The sequence below is a fragment of the Crocuta crocuta genome, unplaced genomic scaffold (assembly GCF_008692635.1).
Source record: "Crocuta crocuta isolate KB4526 unplaced genomic scaffold, BGI_CrCroc_1.0 scaffold45, whole genome shotgun sequence".
Lineage (NCBI taxonomy): Eukaryota > Metazoa > Chordata > Mammalia > Carnivora > Hyaenidae > Crocuta > Crocuta crocuta.
The window spans coordinates 4,922,591-4,937,349 of record NW_027530544.1 but is presented as its reverse complement, the minus strand read 5'-3'; the positions used below and the strand labels follow the sequence as shown (position 1 = coordinate 4,937,349).

General features: G+C 42.9%; 1 protein-coding gene across 1 annotated transcript; it reads left to right on the top strand.

Moving 5' to 3' along the window:
- The first annotated feature begins 1,469 nt into the window (after positions 1-1,469).
- On the top strand, positions 1,470-11,712 carry TM4SF19 (transmembrane 4 L six family member 19). The gene is made up of 6 exons (XM_077767749.1): positions 1,470-1,525; positions 5,085-5,192; positions 8,010-8,211; positions 8,972-9,049; positions 11,109-11,278; positions 11,532-11,712. Exons 3-6 carry the CDS (start codon positions 8,011-8,013, stop codon positions 11,710-11,712), a joined length of 630 nt encoding a protein of 209 aa, XP_077623875.1. The 5' UTR covers positions 1,470-1,525; positions 5,085-5,192; position 8,010.
- Positions 11,713-14,759: the final 3,047 nt, after the last annotated feature.

The window sequence follows — 14,759 nt, the reverse complement described above, 5'->3', positions numbered from 1 at the left end:
GAAGTAACTGGAACTCTCACACACTGTTGCTTGGAGTGTAAATTGGTAGGCCCACTTTGGGTTTCTGATAATTACCAGAGAATTAAATATCCACCTACCCTATGACCTACCAATCCCACTCCTAGGTATATTCCCTAGAAAAATTAATACATTGGTATTCCAAAAGACATGCAGAAGAATATTTATAGTGGCTTTATCTAAAATAGGTGAAAATTGGAAATAATCTAAATGTCCATCAAGTAGAATAAATTGTAATATAATACCATGTAATGGAATTAATTAAAAAGAATGAATTATATGACAGATGAGTCTTATGTATACAATATTGTGTGAAGAAAACCAGACACAAAGAACTAGACACTATATGATTCAATTTATATGAAATTCAAAGATAGCCAAAAGCTAATTGGTGATAAAAGCCAAAATAAATACACTGGGGATAGAGATAATGACTGATGAGAGGGAACATACTAGAACCTTCTAGGGATTTGGAGATGTCCTGTATCTTGATCTGTAATGACCCAGTTACCCTGGGTACACATATGCAGATTCATTAAGTTTTATAATTAAGACTTGTGGGAGCTCCTGGCTGGCTCAGTTGGTAGAGCATGTGACTCTTGATTTCAGGGCTCTAAGTTTGAACCCCACGTTGTGTGTAGAGATTATTTTTAAAAGATCTTAAGCTTTGTGTGTTTTACTATGTGTATATAATACCTAAATTTTAAAAAAATAATAAAGTGCAATGAGAACATAGAGAAAGAAGTGCCTAACTCTGAGTGAAGAAATCAGAGAAGACTTCCCTGGGGATGATTGAACTGAATCTTGAATAGGAGCTTGTCAGAGGGGGTCAGAGATGCCTCAGGCAGAGAGCACCACAGAAAGCTCAGCACTCTGGTGTGACTGCTACAAGATGATGATGGCCTGGGGCTTGAACAAAAAGCGTTAGGAGGCTAGTAAAGGAACCATGCAACATATCTGGTTAGCTAAGAGGCAAAAAGTAAAGAGGGTGATAAGGAAAAAATGGTGGCTGCTCTGTCCAGTGCTGGTTTTCCAAAGGGCCCCAATGCTGCAATGAGTGAAACAGATAAAGGCTGCTAGTATGTGAAATGGTGTTGCTGCTAGAAAGAAGGGAGGGTAAGGTATTTCTCATGGGTTCTTGTCTGACTCATTGAGACACTTGAGCTCACGAGGCCATGGCTCCTGGTTCCTTCCTTACGGTCACATGAAAATGAGCAGAGGGTGGGTCATCAGGAGAGGGCTCTCCAAGAAGAGAAGAGCTCCTTCAATGGAGGCCTGTGGGCAGTGGTGTGGGGGCACACGGACGCTCACACGCTCACTCGCCTGGGTGACCTCTACATATATATAGAGCCTCCCTGCCCTCCTGGAGGGTTTTGAAATGGGAGCTTCCGGCTGGCGCTGCAGGGGTCGCAATGCCAGCTGGGGCTGCAGGAGCACAGGCCTACGCTGAAGACAGCCTTTCTCCAGCTTCTTTCTCTCCCATCCTGATTCTTGCCACTGGATGCGGGTAAGCAGAGATGAAAGGGCTCAGTTAAGGGCGCAAACTTCCAACTCAAATGAGCCCTGGCTCTGCCATGGAGCAGCTGTGTGGCTTCAGGCATTTCATGTCACTTCTCTTTGCCTCAGCCTGTCAACTTTGGGCTTCGACACATACTTAGAAGAATGCTTTCCCTTGCAAACTTTGCCTGCCTAATGCCTCGTTGTCAGTGAAGTTTTAGCTTGGCCATCACTTCCTCCAGAAGGTGTTACCTTGCTTCTGCAGGACAAGATTAGGCAATCCCTGGTGAGCTTCCATTACACCTTTGGTTGGGCACCTCTGCTCAGCACCTGCTTAGTGCCCTGTCATTGTCCCCATTAGGCTTTAAGCTCCTCAGGGGAAGAGACTGTCTCTGATTCGCCATCGTATCTCCAGCTCCTAGCATGGTGACTGCCAGAAAGCAGTAACTTACACTTAGTAAATATTGACTGATGAAAAAAATGAAAGAAAAGACTGTCGACGTGATGAGTGAGGTAGAGAGATACACAGAGAATATGCAGTCTCTTTCTCCATATGACTTACCTGGTCACTTCTATTGTTCCCTAGACAACTGGCCAGTGATTTGTTTACCCAGCTAGGATCTCAGGTTAGAACAGAGCCTGCCCTAAAGCCTGGTTTTACGGTTTCACCTTATGAACCTGCTTATCTCTTCAGAGATCAAATTAGCCAAACTCTTTGCTCTTTTCCTGGCTCACAGTTGTGGAAGTGTTTCCCAGAATGTTGTGATTTCTTGGAGAACAGAGTCAGGGAGAAGGAGTGAAAGTCAAACTAACCTGAATTAGTTGGAGTAGCCCAGCAAATGCTTTTTTAGAAGATTAGTGGACAGCCAGGATTCTCTGAATTCCACTCATCCCAAAGGCCATGCTCAAATTCTTAATTTTCCCTCTGCATGTTTATTTATTTTTTTTAGTTTCCCTTATTAAACTGCTGATAGAAAAATTTCCACAGAACAGATTGTCTGGTGGGTTTATTTTGGTTATCTATGTCTAGACAGGCCTTACTCATAGGTGGAATGATTCAAAGGTGGCCAAGGCGTTCCTGAACAAAAGCTCCACCTAGCCTGTGGTCTATGGTGCATGCTTGAAAGTCCAACCACACACTGGTCCTTACTTGGGCCCCTGACAAGACGTCAATCATCTGGGAGGGGGTGCAGGTTAAAGTTATTTGCTGACACCCTTGAGGGGTTAATTCGTGCCAACAAAGAGCCCGGCACTCAGTGACTTAACAGTCTGGGAGGGAGGCTGCCCAGACATGCACTTACATCCTGAAGGTTGGCAGGCAGATGGTGGAGAGAACAGTTTTCCTGCAGGTGCCCTGTCTCCCGACAGCAGGGCCAGCTCATCACCCTAAGGGCCCGAGGATGCAGCGGCCAGTACTTCAGGAACAGAAGCCTGTAGCGGGACAGTTGGAAGAGGGCAGTGGGAAGGAAACACGGCATCCCTCCTGATCCCTGGTCCCCACCCCCAGCATCCTTGTACCCCTGGGGTTAGGGTCACTGTTTCTCCATATCCTACCCCTAATGCCCCCTCCCTGGAGGCCTCAACTTGCTTTCATCCAGGGGCAAGGTCTTTTATTCACGTTAAGAAAAATGGCTTAAGGAGCAAATACCCTGTGGCAGGAGCACACTGTGAAGACAACTCTCTCCGGAGAAAACACTAGCCTCAGCGGCAGGAAGTCTTCCCTTGGGAAGAGTTGCAGGAGGCAAGCTTGGGCTCTGAGACTAGGGGAGGCAAAGGTCACTAGGGGCTGCAGGGGGTTGGGGAATGACGGGAGGGGCACAGGAGCATAACCTCCAACCCAAGGGTCTGCTCAGTGCTCTATCTGGCACCCATCTCTTTACCATAAGCTGCAGTCAGACAAATCCAAAACGCTGGACCAATCAGGTTTTTGTTTTTAAAAATTGAACTTGTAAGTTGCAAAACTGTTTTTGTGTGTGTGTGTTTATTTTTGAGAGAGAGACAGAGTATAAGTGAGGGAGAGGCAGAAAGAGAGAGGGAGACATAGAAGCTGAGGCAGCCTCCAGGCTGTCAGTGCAGAGCTGGGCTTGAACCTACAAATCAGGAGATTTGGACGCATAAGTTGGACGCTTAACTGACTGAACCACCCAGGTGCCCCACAAAACTGTTTTTAAAAAGGTATGATAGGGGCGCCTGGGTGGCTCAGCTGGTTAAGCGCCTGACTCTTGGTTTCAGCTCAGGTCATGATGTCATGGTTTGTGAGTTCAAGCCCCACATTGGGCTCTGTGCTAACAGTGCAGAGCCTGCTTGGGATTCTCTCTCCCCTCTGTCTCTGCCCGTACCCTGCACGTGTGCACTCTCCTTCTCAAAGTAAACAAACTTAAAAAAAAAGTTTAAAGGATGATGAAGTAAAAATTTAGGATAGTCCTTCCTAGGAAGAAATCCAGGAAAATGGTAGGATCAATAGGCACATTGGACTTCAATAATATTAGCGGTAGTGACCTTTTTTTTTATAAGCTGGTTGTATTTATATGGGTTTTGTTTAATTTTTCCATACAACTTATAAGTATAAATATATACATTGTGTTTAATGTTTTTTACTCTGAAATATTTCATTATATATGTATGTGTATGTATGTGTGTAAAAGAGAGAAGAGGGTATCTGATTCACACATATTTTCTGATTATGTGCAAAATAATATGCTAGGAGGGGAGTGTCAAGAGCCTTAAGGTGAGATGGACTCAGCTAAATCACAAAGCAGCAACAGACAACTTCTTCCGGATGTCAAAGCACTGATTTTTTTCAGGTCCATATTGATTTGAGTCTACCAAATATCAGTAGCCGTATTCTAATTCACATTTAGAAAAACAACAAGTTCATGTAGCAGTGAAAATGTAAGAAGGAGCAATGGCTATAAGTAAAGGCATGGAGGTGGCATTTTTCACCTTATCTAGTTGAGATATATAATTTTTCAAGTTCATTGATACATAGTTAAAACATAATAACCTCCCGTTTTATTGCCTGGTAGAGGTACTCAATTGCATGGATATACCACAACTTATTTATTCACCTATTGATGAACATTTGAGTTATTTCTCATTTTTAGTTGATTTTTTTATTATGGTAACACATATATGTCATAATATTTGTTATTTTAAACATTTTAAAGTGCACAATGCAGTGGCATCTATTGCATTCAAAATATTGTATAACCATTACCACTATCTATTTCTAAAGTTCTTTCATCACTCCAAACAGAAACTCTGTAACCATTAAATAATAAGTCCCCATTTCTCCATTCTCAGTCCCTGGTAACTGCTAATCTACTTCTGTCTCTCTGAATTTGCCCACTCTGGATATTTCATATAAGTGAAATAATACAGTATTTGTCCTTCAGTGTCTGGCTTCTTTCACTTAGCATAATGTTTTCAAGTTTCATCCGTGTTGTAGCTTCAGAACTTCTTTCCTTTTCATGGCTCTATAATATTCCATTGTATGCATATGTCACATTTTGTTTATCCATTTATCTGTTAGTGGACACTTAAGTTGTTTCCATTTTTCTATCTTGTAGTTATTGTGAATAAAGCTTCTATGGAGATTCAAGTCCTAATCTTTGTGTGGATGTGTGCTTTCATTTCTCATGGATAAATATGTAGAAGTGGAATTAGTTGATCATTTGGTAAGTAAATGTTTAACTTTATAAGAAACTGCCAAGCTAATTTACAAAGTGGTCTGGGGGCGCCTGGGTGGCTGAGTCAGTTAAGCGTTCAACTCTTGATTTTGGCTCAAGTCATGATGTCATGGTTCTGAATTTGAGCCCTGCATCAGGAGGGAGCCTGTCAGCGCAGAGCCTGTTTGGGTCCCCTTCTATCTCTGCCCTTCCCTGACTTGTGCGTTTTCTCTCTCTCATAGTAAATAAGCTTTTTAAAAAAAAAAAAACCACATACACAAAGTGGTTTGTACCATTTGCATTCTTACCAGCTACCTATGAATGTTCCAGTTGTTCCACATCCCCACCAACGCTTGGCGTAGTCCAGCTTTTTAATTGAAACAATTCTGCTGGGTGTGTAGGAGGATCTCATTTTAGTTTTAATTTGTGTTTCCTTATGTTAATGATGTTGAGCATCTTTCCATATTCTTAGCTGTCATCCAAATACCTTCTTCTGTGAGGTGAAATGAAGTATCTGTTTAAATCTTTGCCATTTTCTAAATCAATTTGTCTTATTATTATAGAGATTCAAGAGGTCTTCATGTAGTCTAGTTACAGTGTGTTATCAGATGTGTATGTATTCACATTCACATACATATTTACAAAATTTATGCTGTGAATATTTTCTGCCGTCTGTGGTTTGCTTCTTCATTTTCCTCATGATTGAGGAGTAGTTTAATTTATCATTTTTATCGGCTGTACTTTTTGTATTTTATCTAATAAATCTTTTCTAACTCAAGATCCCAATATTTTCTCTTTTGTTTTCTTTTAAATTTTTAGTAAGTTTAGACCTATGGTTCATTTCTAACTAATTATTGAATATATTTTGCAGTACTAGTCATTATATATTATATTATATTATATTTATTATATTATATTATATTATATATGCACATAGATTGTTACGGCACTCTTTGAGACTATCTCTTTCCCACTGAAATAATATCTTTTTAAAAAATCATGTGCTCATATCTGTGTATGTCTATATCTAAATTCTTTAGTTTGTTCTAGTGGTCTGTATGTCTTTATACGCCAGCACTTTATTTTCTGTCCTTTACTATAACTTTATAATGTCTTGAAATCACATGGTGTAAGTCCTCCAACTTTGTTCTTTTTCAAAATTATTATGGCTAATCTAAGACCTTGGCATTTCCATATAAATGGAGATTCCATATAAATATTAGATTCAGTTTGTTAATTTCTACAAAATGCTACTAGAATTTTGGCTGAGATTGTATTGAATATACACATCAATTTTAAAAAATTTTAATATTTATTATTTATTTTTGAGAGAGAGAGAGAGCATGAGCAGGGGAGGGGCAGAGAGAGAGGGAGACACAGAATCCAAAGCAAGCTCCAGGTACTAAGCTCTCAGCACAGAGCCCACCCATGGGGCTTGAACCAGGAACTGTGAGATTATGAACCAAAGTTGAATGCTTAACAGATTGAGCCACCCAAGTGCCTCTACTAAACATCAATTTAGAGAAAATTGACATGTTAATGATAGTAAGTCTTTTAATCCTTGGATGTGGTATATTTATTTAGGCCTTAAAATTTTCTCAGGAATATTTTGTTCTTTTTAGTGTACAGGTCTTGCACATATTTTGTTAAATGTATCCATAAGTATTTTCTATTTTATGATACTTATTTTTAATTTTTTAAAGTTATTTATTTTTGAGAGAGAGACAGGAGACAGAGAGACTGAGTGGAGGAGGGTCAGAGAGAGAGGGAGTGAGAGATTCCCAAGCAGGCTCTGCACTGTCAGCATGGAGCCCGATGTGGGGCTTGAACTCACAAACTGTGAGATCATGACCTGAGCCAAAATCACGAGTTGGATGCTTAACTGACTGAGCCACCCCCATTTTATTCTATTTAAATGATACTGTTCAATTTTTTCAATTTGTCATTGCTTGTATATAGAAATCAACAGAATCTTGTATATTAATTTTTTCAATTAAAAAAGTTTTAATGTTTATTTATTTTTGAGAGAGAGCATGCAAGTAGGAAAGGGGCAGAGAGAGAGTGGGACAGAGGATCCAAAGCAGGCTCTGTGCTGACAGCAGAGAGCCCGATGTGGGGCTCGAACTCACAAACCGTGAGATTATGACCTGAGCCAATGTCAGATGCTTAACAGACTGAGCCACCCAGGTGCCCTTGTATGTTAATTTCTTATCCTGTGACTTGCTAAACTTACTTCTTAGTTCCAGTAACTTTTTGATAGATTCTTTTGGATTTTCTACATAGATAATCATGTTATCTTACTTCTTTCTTTCCTATCCATTTTCTTTCCCTATCCATTCTTTCCAGTCCAGGGAGGTGGCAGGGGAGTAATGTTGTATTTCTATATATGAGTAATGACAAATTGCTTCTTTTTATTTTCTTATTGCACTGGATAGAACTTCCTGCACAATAATGAATGGAAGTGGTAAGAGTAGACATCTTTAAAATGGCATTTTTTAAAGAGAGAGGGTGACACCTTTAAACAGTTCTGTCCCAAATAGAAATGATCACTGGCTGTAACAGAGGTACAGCAAAATATGAGGGGATGAGGAGTGTGTGTATGTGAGTTGAGGTTGGCAGAAAATGGAGCAATTAAATCCTATCCACTGGGGAATATTTATAAAAGGCAGCGTTTTAAAGCAAGTTCCTCGGGCTCTTCTTGATCTGACCCTGGGTGGTTATAGTATCTGTAGTCTGTCTCCGCCCCCACCCCCCTTGCTATGAGCGTTCTCCTTCCTGATGCTCCCAGCAGCAGAGCCACCATGACCTTCCATCCATTGGTTCCAGGATGCTGTCCTCTCCTGATGTGATGGCATGCTCACGGACCTGCTCTCGCATCCTGGGGTTGAGCCTTGGGACTACTGCCCTGTTTGCTGCTGGAGCCAACACAGTGCTCCTCTTTCCTAACTGGGATGTGACCTACCTGTTAAGAGGCCTCATTGGCAGGCATGCCATGCTGGGCTCTGGGCTCTGGGGAGGAGGCCTCATGGTAAGTGTTCAGAGTTCCCCAGGCGTGAGTTTCCCAGACACCCCTTGGGATGGAGCAGAGAGGTGGCAGGGGAGTAATGTTTTGGTTTCTTGCAAGAATGCTTAATCTCAGGGGTGCCCGGCTATCTCAGTGGGTAGGGCATGTGCCATCTTGATCTCAGGGTGAGTTCGAGCCCTGTATTGGGTGATTTACTTAAAAATAAAATCTTTTTTTTTAATGTTTATTTATTTCCGAGAGAGAGAGAGAGACAGCGTGAGCAGGGGAGGGTCAGAGAGAAAGGAAGACACAGAATCTGAAGGAGTCTCCAGGTTCTGAGGTAGCTGTCAGCACAGAGCCTGACGCGGGACTCGAACTCACGAACCATGAGATCATGACCTGAGCCAAAGTCAGATGCTTAACTGACTGAGCCACCCAGGCGCCCCTTAAAAATAAAATCTTAAAGAAAAGAATGCTTGATCTAGCAAGCTGGTCTTAGGTGTATATCAATTCCAAGGAATAGAAGACTCTAGGAAGACTCGTCAGGTCTTGTTGCTGAACTTTGGCTTGGGACTAGCGGGGTAGGGGTACACGCTGCCATCCAGACAGGCAGATCCGGCTAGTCATCCAACTGGGTCCTGATAGTCAAAGCCAAACCCTCTGGGATAGATAGGATAATCAAGTCCATGTGAGGTGCCCAACCAGTCTATTTCAACAGCCCCAGGTGGCAGCTAGAAATGTCAGTTACCCAATCTCTTTTTACCATTCTTCTCTCCTCTCCCAGGTACTAACTGCAGCTACCCTCATTTCCTTGATGGGCTGGAGATATGGCTGCTTCCGTGAGAGCGGGCCCTGCCGAAGTGTAAGCACCAGATTCTACTCTTCTATCACCTAGAATGTCTCTACATTCTGTCACCCTACAGGCAGAGTGGTAAAGAAGCAATATCAGTCTTGGGGCTTGAAGTCAGGTCCTGACTGTACCCTTTAATAATCCTAAGCTATCAGGCAACTTCCTTAACCTTTCTGAGCCTCAGGTCCTCATCTGTAAAATGGGAGTGAACATGATCAAGTCAACAGAGTAGGTGCTTTAATGAGCCAGAAATGTCTATAAACATGTAGGAACTTTTACTACTATTTTTTGCCTATTGAACAATATGCACATGATTTAAGTGCACTGTAATCATGTGTCTTTTTTTAAAATTTTTAATGTTTTATTTATTTCTGAGAGAGAGAGAGACAGCATGGGCAGTGGAGGGTCAGAGAGAGAGAGAGGGAGACACAGAATCCGAAACAGGCCTCCAGGCTCTGAGCTAGCTGTCAGCACAGAGCCCGATGCGGGGCTCGAACCCATGAACTGTGAGATCATGACCTGAGCCAAAGACGGATGCTCAACCGACTGAGCCACACAGGCGCCCCTAATCATGGGTCTTTGATAGAAAATTTCCTGACTATTTTGTTTAATTTTTCTTAGAGTTGGAAAGTTTTCCAGAAATCATCTAATGACTAGATTCTAGTCTAACCCCTACACTTTATAGATAATGAAACCAAGGCCCAGAATAAATCTGCACTTATTAATTACAGTGGCATTTCTGAAAAATCTCAGTACATATATAGTATAAGATATATTGCTCAATCTGTCTCAGACACATGAATTTGTGGCCACCTTACAGTAACTCTACAGCCAGTTTTGATATCTGCAGCCCACATATTGGGAATCCCTCTGATTCAGAATTATATGTTAAAGAATTAAATATAAACACCCACACATTTCATTCAGAATCCATTCTCAGTCTTCCCTGGTTTTCCCCTAGGCGAGTGAGTAGTTTTCAGACTTGAGCAGGCATCAGAATCCCTGAAGAGTTTGTTAAAACAGACTGCTGGGCACCACCCCCAGATTTTCTGATTCAGAGATGGGTGTGAAGTGGGAAATTGTGCATTTCTAACAAGTTTTCAGGTGATGTGATGCTGCCAGGACAGGGATCACATTTTGAGAACCACTGTCCTAGGCTCCCATCAGACTAGTGCACCTTGAATCTTTGGAGTCAAAACTCTAAGTTACTGTGCACCTTTCCCTGGCCCCTCCCAAGCTCCAAACCAGCTTGACGTAAAATAACTCCATGATTCTGTATAAAAGCTACACACACATGTATATATATATGTATGTTTTACATATATGTTTTATTTAAAATTTTAAAATATGTATTCTCTGCAAGGGAGAAAATGACCTAGTATCTTGAGAAAGAAGCCAATTTAAAAGCTAGAATCCTGCCAAGGAAATTAACTCATTGTTATCTTTTGGGAGAGAAGTGAGTGGTACAAAGACTAGAAAGGCACAGTGACAGAACCAGAGTCACTTCAGAGTTGACTGTCATTTCTCTCTGTCTCTGTCTCCCTCCCTCCTACCTTTGCTACCCTCCTATCCTCTCTCCTCCCTTGCTTCCTTGCATGCTTGATTTGAGAAAGAGAGGAATCGGGGATGGGAGTGTGGAACTTTTGAGAACACAGCTTTCCCTTATAAGAGTCAGAAGTGGGAATGCAATGACAATCAAACCCTTCAGCCCAGAGGCTGAATGGCTGCAGTCTGAGTGTAAAAGCTTTTAATGCCAGCCTGCTGAGAAGCTCTGGAGAGCCTGCTGGGTCAGGGAGACCTGCTGGGTCAGGTCCATGTGCCACTGCTTTCCTCTTCTCAGTGCTTTCTCTCCTTCCTCCAACCCCCCCACCCCCCACTTCCTAGCTCTACCACTGACCCTTCATCAGTCGCCTTGCCTTGGTTATGCTTTAAAAGAGGTGCCAGGGGCAGAATTACCCCCATGTGATATGATGGAGAAAAGCCTGAGCACCAGAAAAGTTAGACTTGTCCACATCACCATCACTTGGTCATGACCCCATCTCACCTTGAGGCTTCTTCTCTCCCTCTACAGATGCTCACTGCTCTGCTATCCAGTGGCCTGGCTTTTCTAGGAGCCTTGATTTGCTTTATCACTTCCGGGTCAGCCCTGAAAGATGGCCCTTTTTGCATGTTTGATGCCTCATCCTTCAATCAGACGCAAGCTTGGAAATATGGTTACCCATTCAAAGACTTGCATAACAGGTAAATGGATGGAGTCTTCACAGACACAAAGAAAGATGACAGAAAGACACACAGATGGACTACAAACTCCTCACACATTCTAGCATCTTCTTTGTCTGGGAAGATGCTCAAAATTTTGCAGATGTAGCAACCCTCAAAAGTCTAGGCCTATGACCTTGGCTGGGGGAGGCACCAGGTTTCTACTGAGTTTGCTTATTGGGTTTTTATTTCTTTTTCCTCAACCCCTCCCTGGTCTCCTTATTTTTTGGGATAGGAATTATTTGTATGACCACTCACTCTGGAACTCTGTCTGCCTGGAGCCTTCTAAAGCTGTCATCTGGCACATGTCCTTCTTCTCCACCCTTCTGTGCATCAGCCTCCTCCAGATTCTCCTGGTGGTCATTCATTTCATCAACAGCTTCCTGGGCCTTTTCTGCAGCCTCTGTGAGAAGTGATAGGTAATATTCTTTCATGCGAGAGAGTTTTCTTCAGAAGCTGCCTTTAATTCCTTCTGTAAGAAGTGCCTATGGATTGTAACAAGCTTCTCTTTTAGGTATTCCTGTAACAATAATGATTCATTGCACATGGGCTGAATGACATTGATGGATTTTTAATCACATTGTAAACTGCAAGTCATTATTATTACCTAGGAACTTATGGTTCATAAAATATCTTCCAGCACGGTCTCATTTCAGCCTCTCAACAACCCTAAAAACTGGTCACAGTTCACAGATATAGAAGTTGAAGTTCCTAGAACATAATGGACTTGATGCCTAAAAGCACTCAACTGGGTTCAGGTAAAGTTAATACTTGAGCTCTTTTCTTTTAAATTTGGGTTCACCAATTGTTATGGACTGAACTGTGTGTCCCCAAAATTCGTAGGTTGAAGCCCTCACCCCCAATGTGACTTATTTGTAGATAGAGCCTTTAAGAATCTAATTAAAGTTTAATGAGGTCATAAAGGTAGGACCCTAATCCAGTAGGACTTGCATCTTTTTTTTTAATGTTTATTTATTTTTGAAAGAGGGAGAAGATAAAGTGCAAGTGGGTGAAAGGTAGAGAGAGAGGGAGACACAGAATCCGAAACAGGCTCCAGGCTCTGAGTGGTCAGCACAGAGTCCGATGTGGGGCTCAAACCGACGAACTGTGAGATCGCGACCTGAGTTGAAGTCGGACGCTTAACCGACTGAGCCACAGGCACCTAGGACTGGCATCTTTATAAGAAGAGGATGAGATACCAAGTCTCTCTCTCCACACAAGCACAGAAGAAAAGTCCACATGAGGACATAGCCTGAAGGTGGCCATCTGCAAGCCAATGAGAGAGGCCTCAATAGAAACCAACCTTGTTGGTACCTTAAGGTTGGACTTCCAGCCTCCAGAAAATAAATGTCTGTTGTTTGAGCCATTCAGTCTGTAGTGTTTTATTATGGCAGCCTGAGCTGATTAATGTACCAGTGTTCTTTTTATTCATGTTCAGTGCAGTTCAATAAGCGGTATACATTGAGTATCCACTGTGTGGCTGGCTCTGCTGTGCATGCAGTGGATCCAAAGATGACCGAGACATGGTCCTTGACCTTGGACCCTGCTTTGACTTTGAAGAGCTCATGGTCAGGTTAAGGGAACATCCCACAACAATTTAAATGTCATATGGTAAGGGCCATGGTAGAGGTCAACAGGACACAAAGAGAGCTCAGAGGAACAGTGAACCTCCAAGGAGAGGGTCTGTGAGAGATGAAGGAAGGCTTCCATTGTGTCTGAGCTGATTCTTGGAACAGTTAGCCCAGGAAGAGAGAAAGGGATTCTCTAACAGAGGAAACAGATCACTCCAAGGCATGGAGGGGAGACACAGGATGGAGCGTGCAGAGAGCCGAGGAGTCATGGCTGTTTCTCATGTGGAACAAGGAAAGAAGAGGACCCCCCCTCTCTCCCACCTCAGGATCATGGTCAGGAGGTGGTGCCGGATGGTGAGAAGAGTCAGGAGTGGGATACAGGAGATCCAATGGGAAAGTCTGATGGCCAGGAAACAAGAAGAACCAGGCAGAAGAAGCCTGGGAAGACGATGGGTACTAGCAAGAGAAGAGGTGGTGGACAGGTCCAGGGAATAAGTTTGAGAACACCAGGCTCTTGGAGCCACTGAGTGGACAAAGCCAGGGAGGGAGTATGTGGGTCCAGGTGCTGCTGTATCCCCTCCACAGTCCCCTGGCCCCAGCTCTGTCCCAGTACTGTCCCAGGTCAGGGAGGAGCCACTGAAGCACCAGATGCCTCCAGAATACAGGAATTCTTCTGTTACCAAGGAGTAGGGGGAAGGGGAAAGGAGAGGAAAACAGGGGAGGGGAGGGGGAAGGTAGAAGAGGGAGCTCTGCATTCATTCTACCATGGGCTCCACAGCCCTCCACACCTGGCCGTTGGCTGTGCTCTGTGGCATTCCACAGCACACCTGCATTGCCTTCCTTCTCCCTACATCCCAGGACTATCTCACACGCAGAATGGGCTTTCACCCTGGTTTTTCCTCCTCAAATGAAAGCTACATCTGGCTCCCAGCTTGGCTTCCAACTAGGTTTTGGGCAGGAGGTCCTATGTTAATCAGGACATCAGGACAGTGTTAACATTTTGTTAAGAATGTTTGTCTGTCCCTTGCCTTGTGAATGCCTTCTTGAATATCATCCTAGAATGAAGAGGAGGTTGCCTTGTTCATGATCCTGTTCGGAGTAAAGTAGGCCCATCTTGGGAATAGGTTGGCTTCAGCTTTCTGTTAGAGCAACTGGCATTCTATGAAGTAACAAATAGTTTAGCCCATTGCTCCCCTGTTCATTCTTTAGGGCATGGCCTGGGTTTTATTCACTTTTGTATCTCCAGCCCATAGCACACATGGAATAATAAAATATTTATTGAATTACACACCTAATCTTCTGTGTTTTTTTTTTGTTTTGTTTTTTTTAAGTTGGACTGGAGTAGGTAGGGTAAGAGAAATATAGCTGAAGAAATCATAAAAGGGGAGGAAAGGTCAGTGTATTAGGAGTATGATTTCTTTCTCTCTTTTTTTTTTTAATTAATGTGTATTTATTATTTTGAGAGAGAGAGAGAGCCCAAGCCAGGGAGAGACAGATAGAGGGAAACACAATCTGATCTTGGCTCTTGAGTGTCAGCAGAGTCCCATGGGGGGCTCAAACCCATGAACTGCGAGATCATAATCTTTTCTTAGTTTTTGAAGCTGGTAGAGGCCAAGATACTACAGTCTTCTAAAACAGGACCAGAAACTGGTGCTCTTAAGTGGGCATACACCTTAATGTCTGCTCCTTTCTGAATTTTGCACAGGGAGTAAGCCTGTGAGTGAGGCTGGGGGAACTGTGAGTTGGCAGTTAAGGATTAGAGCAGGGCACTGCAATTTTTTTTGTAAAGGGACAGATAAAAGTTTATAGACTTTAAGGGCCATATGGTTTCCGTTGCAACTGCTCATTTCTACCAATACAGCGCAAAAGCGGCCACGCATGTGCGAGGTGCG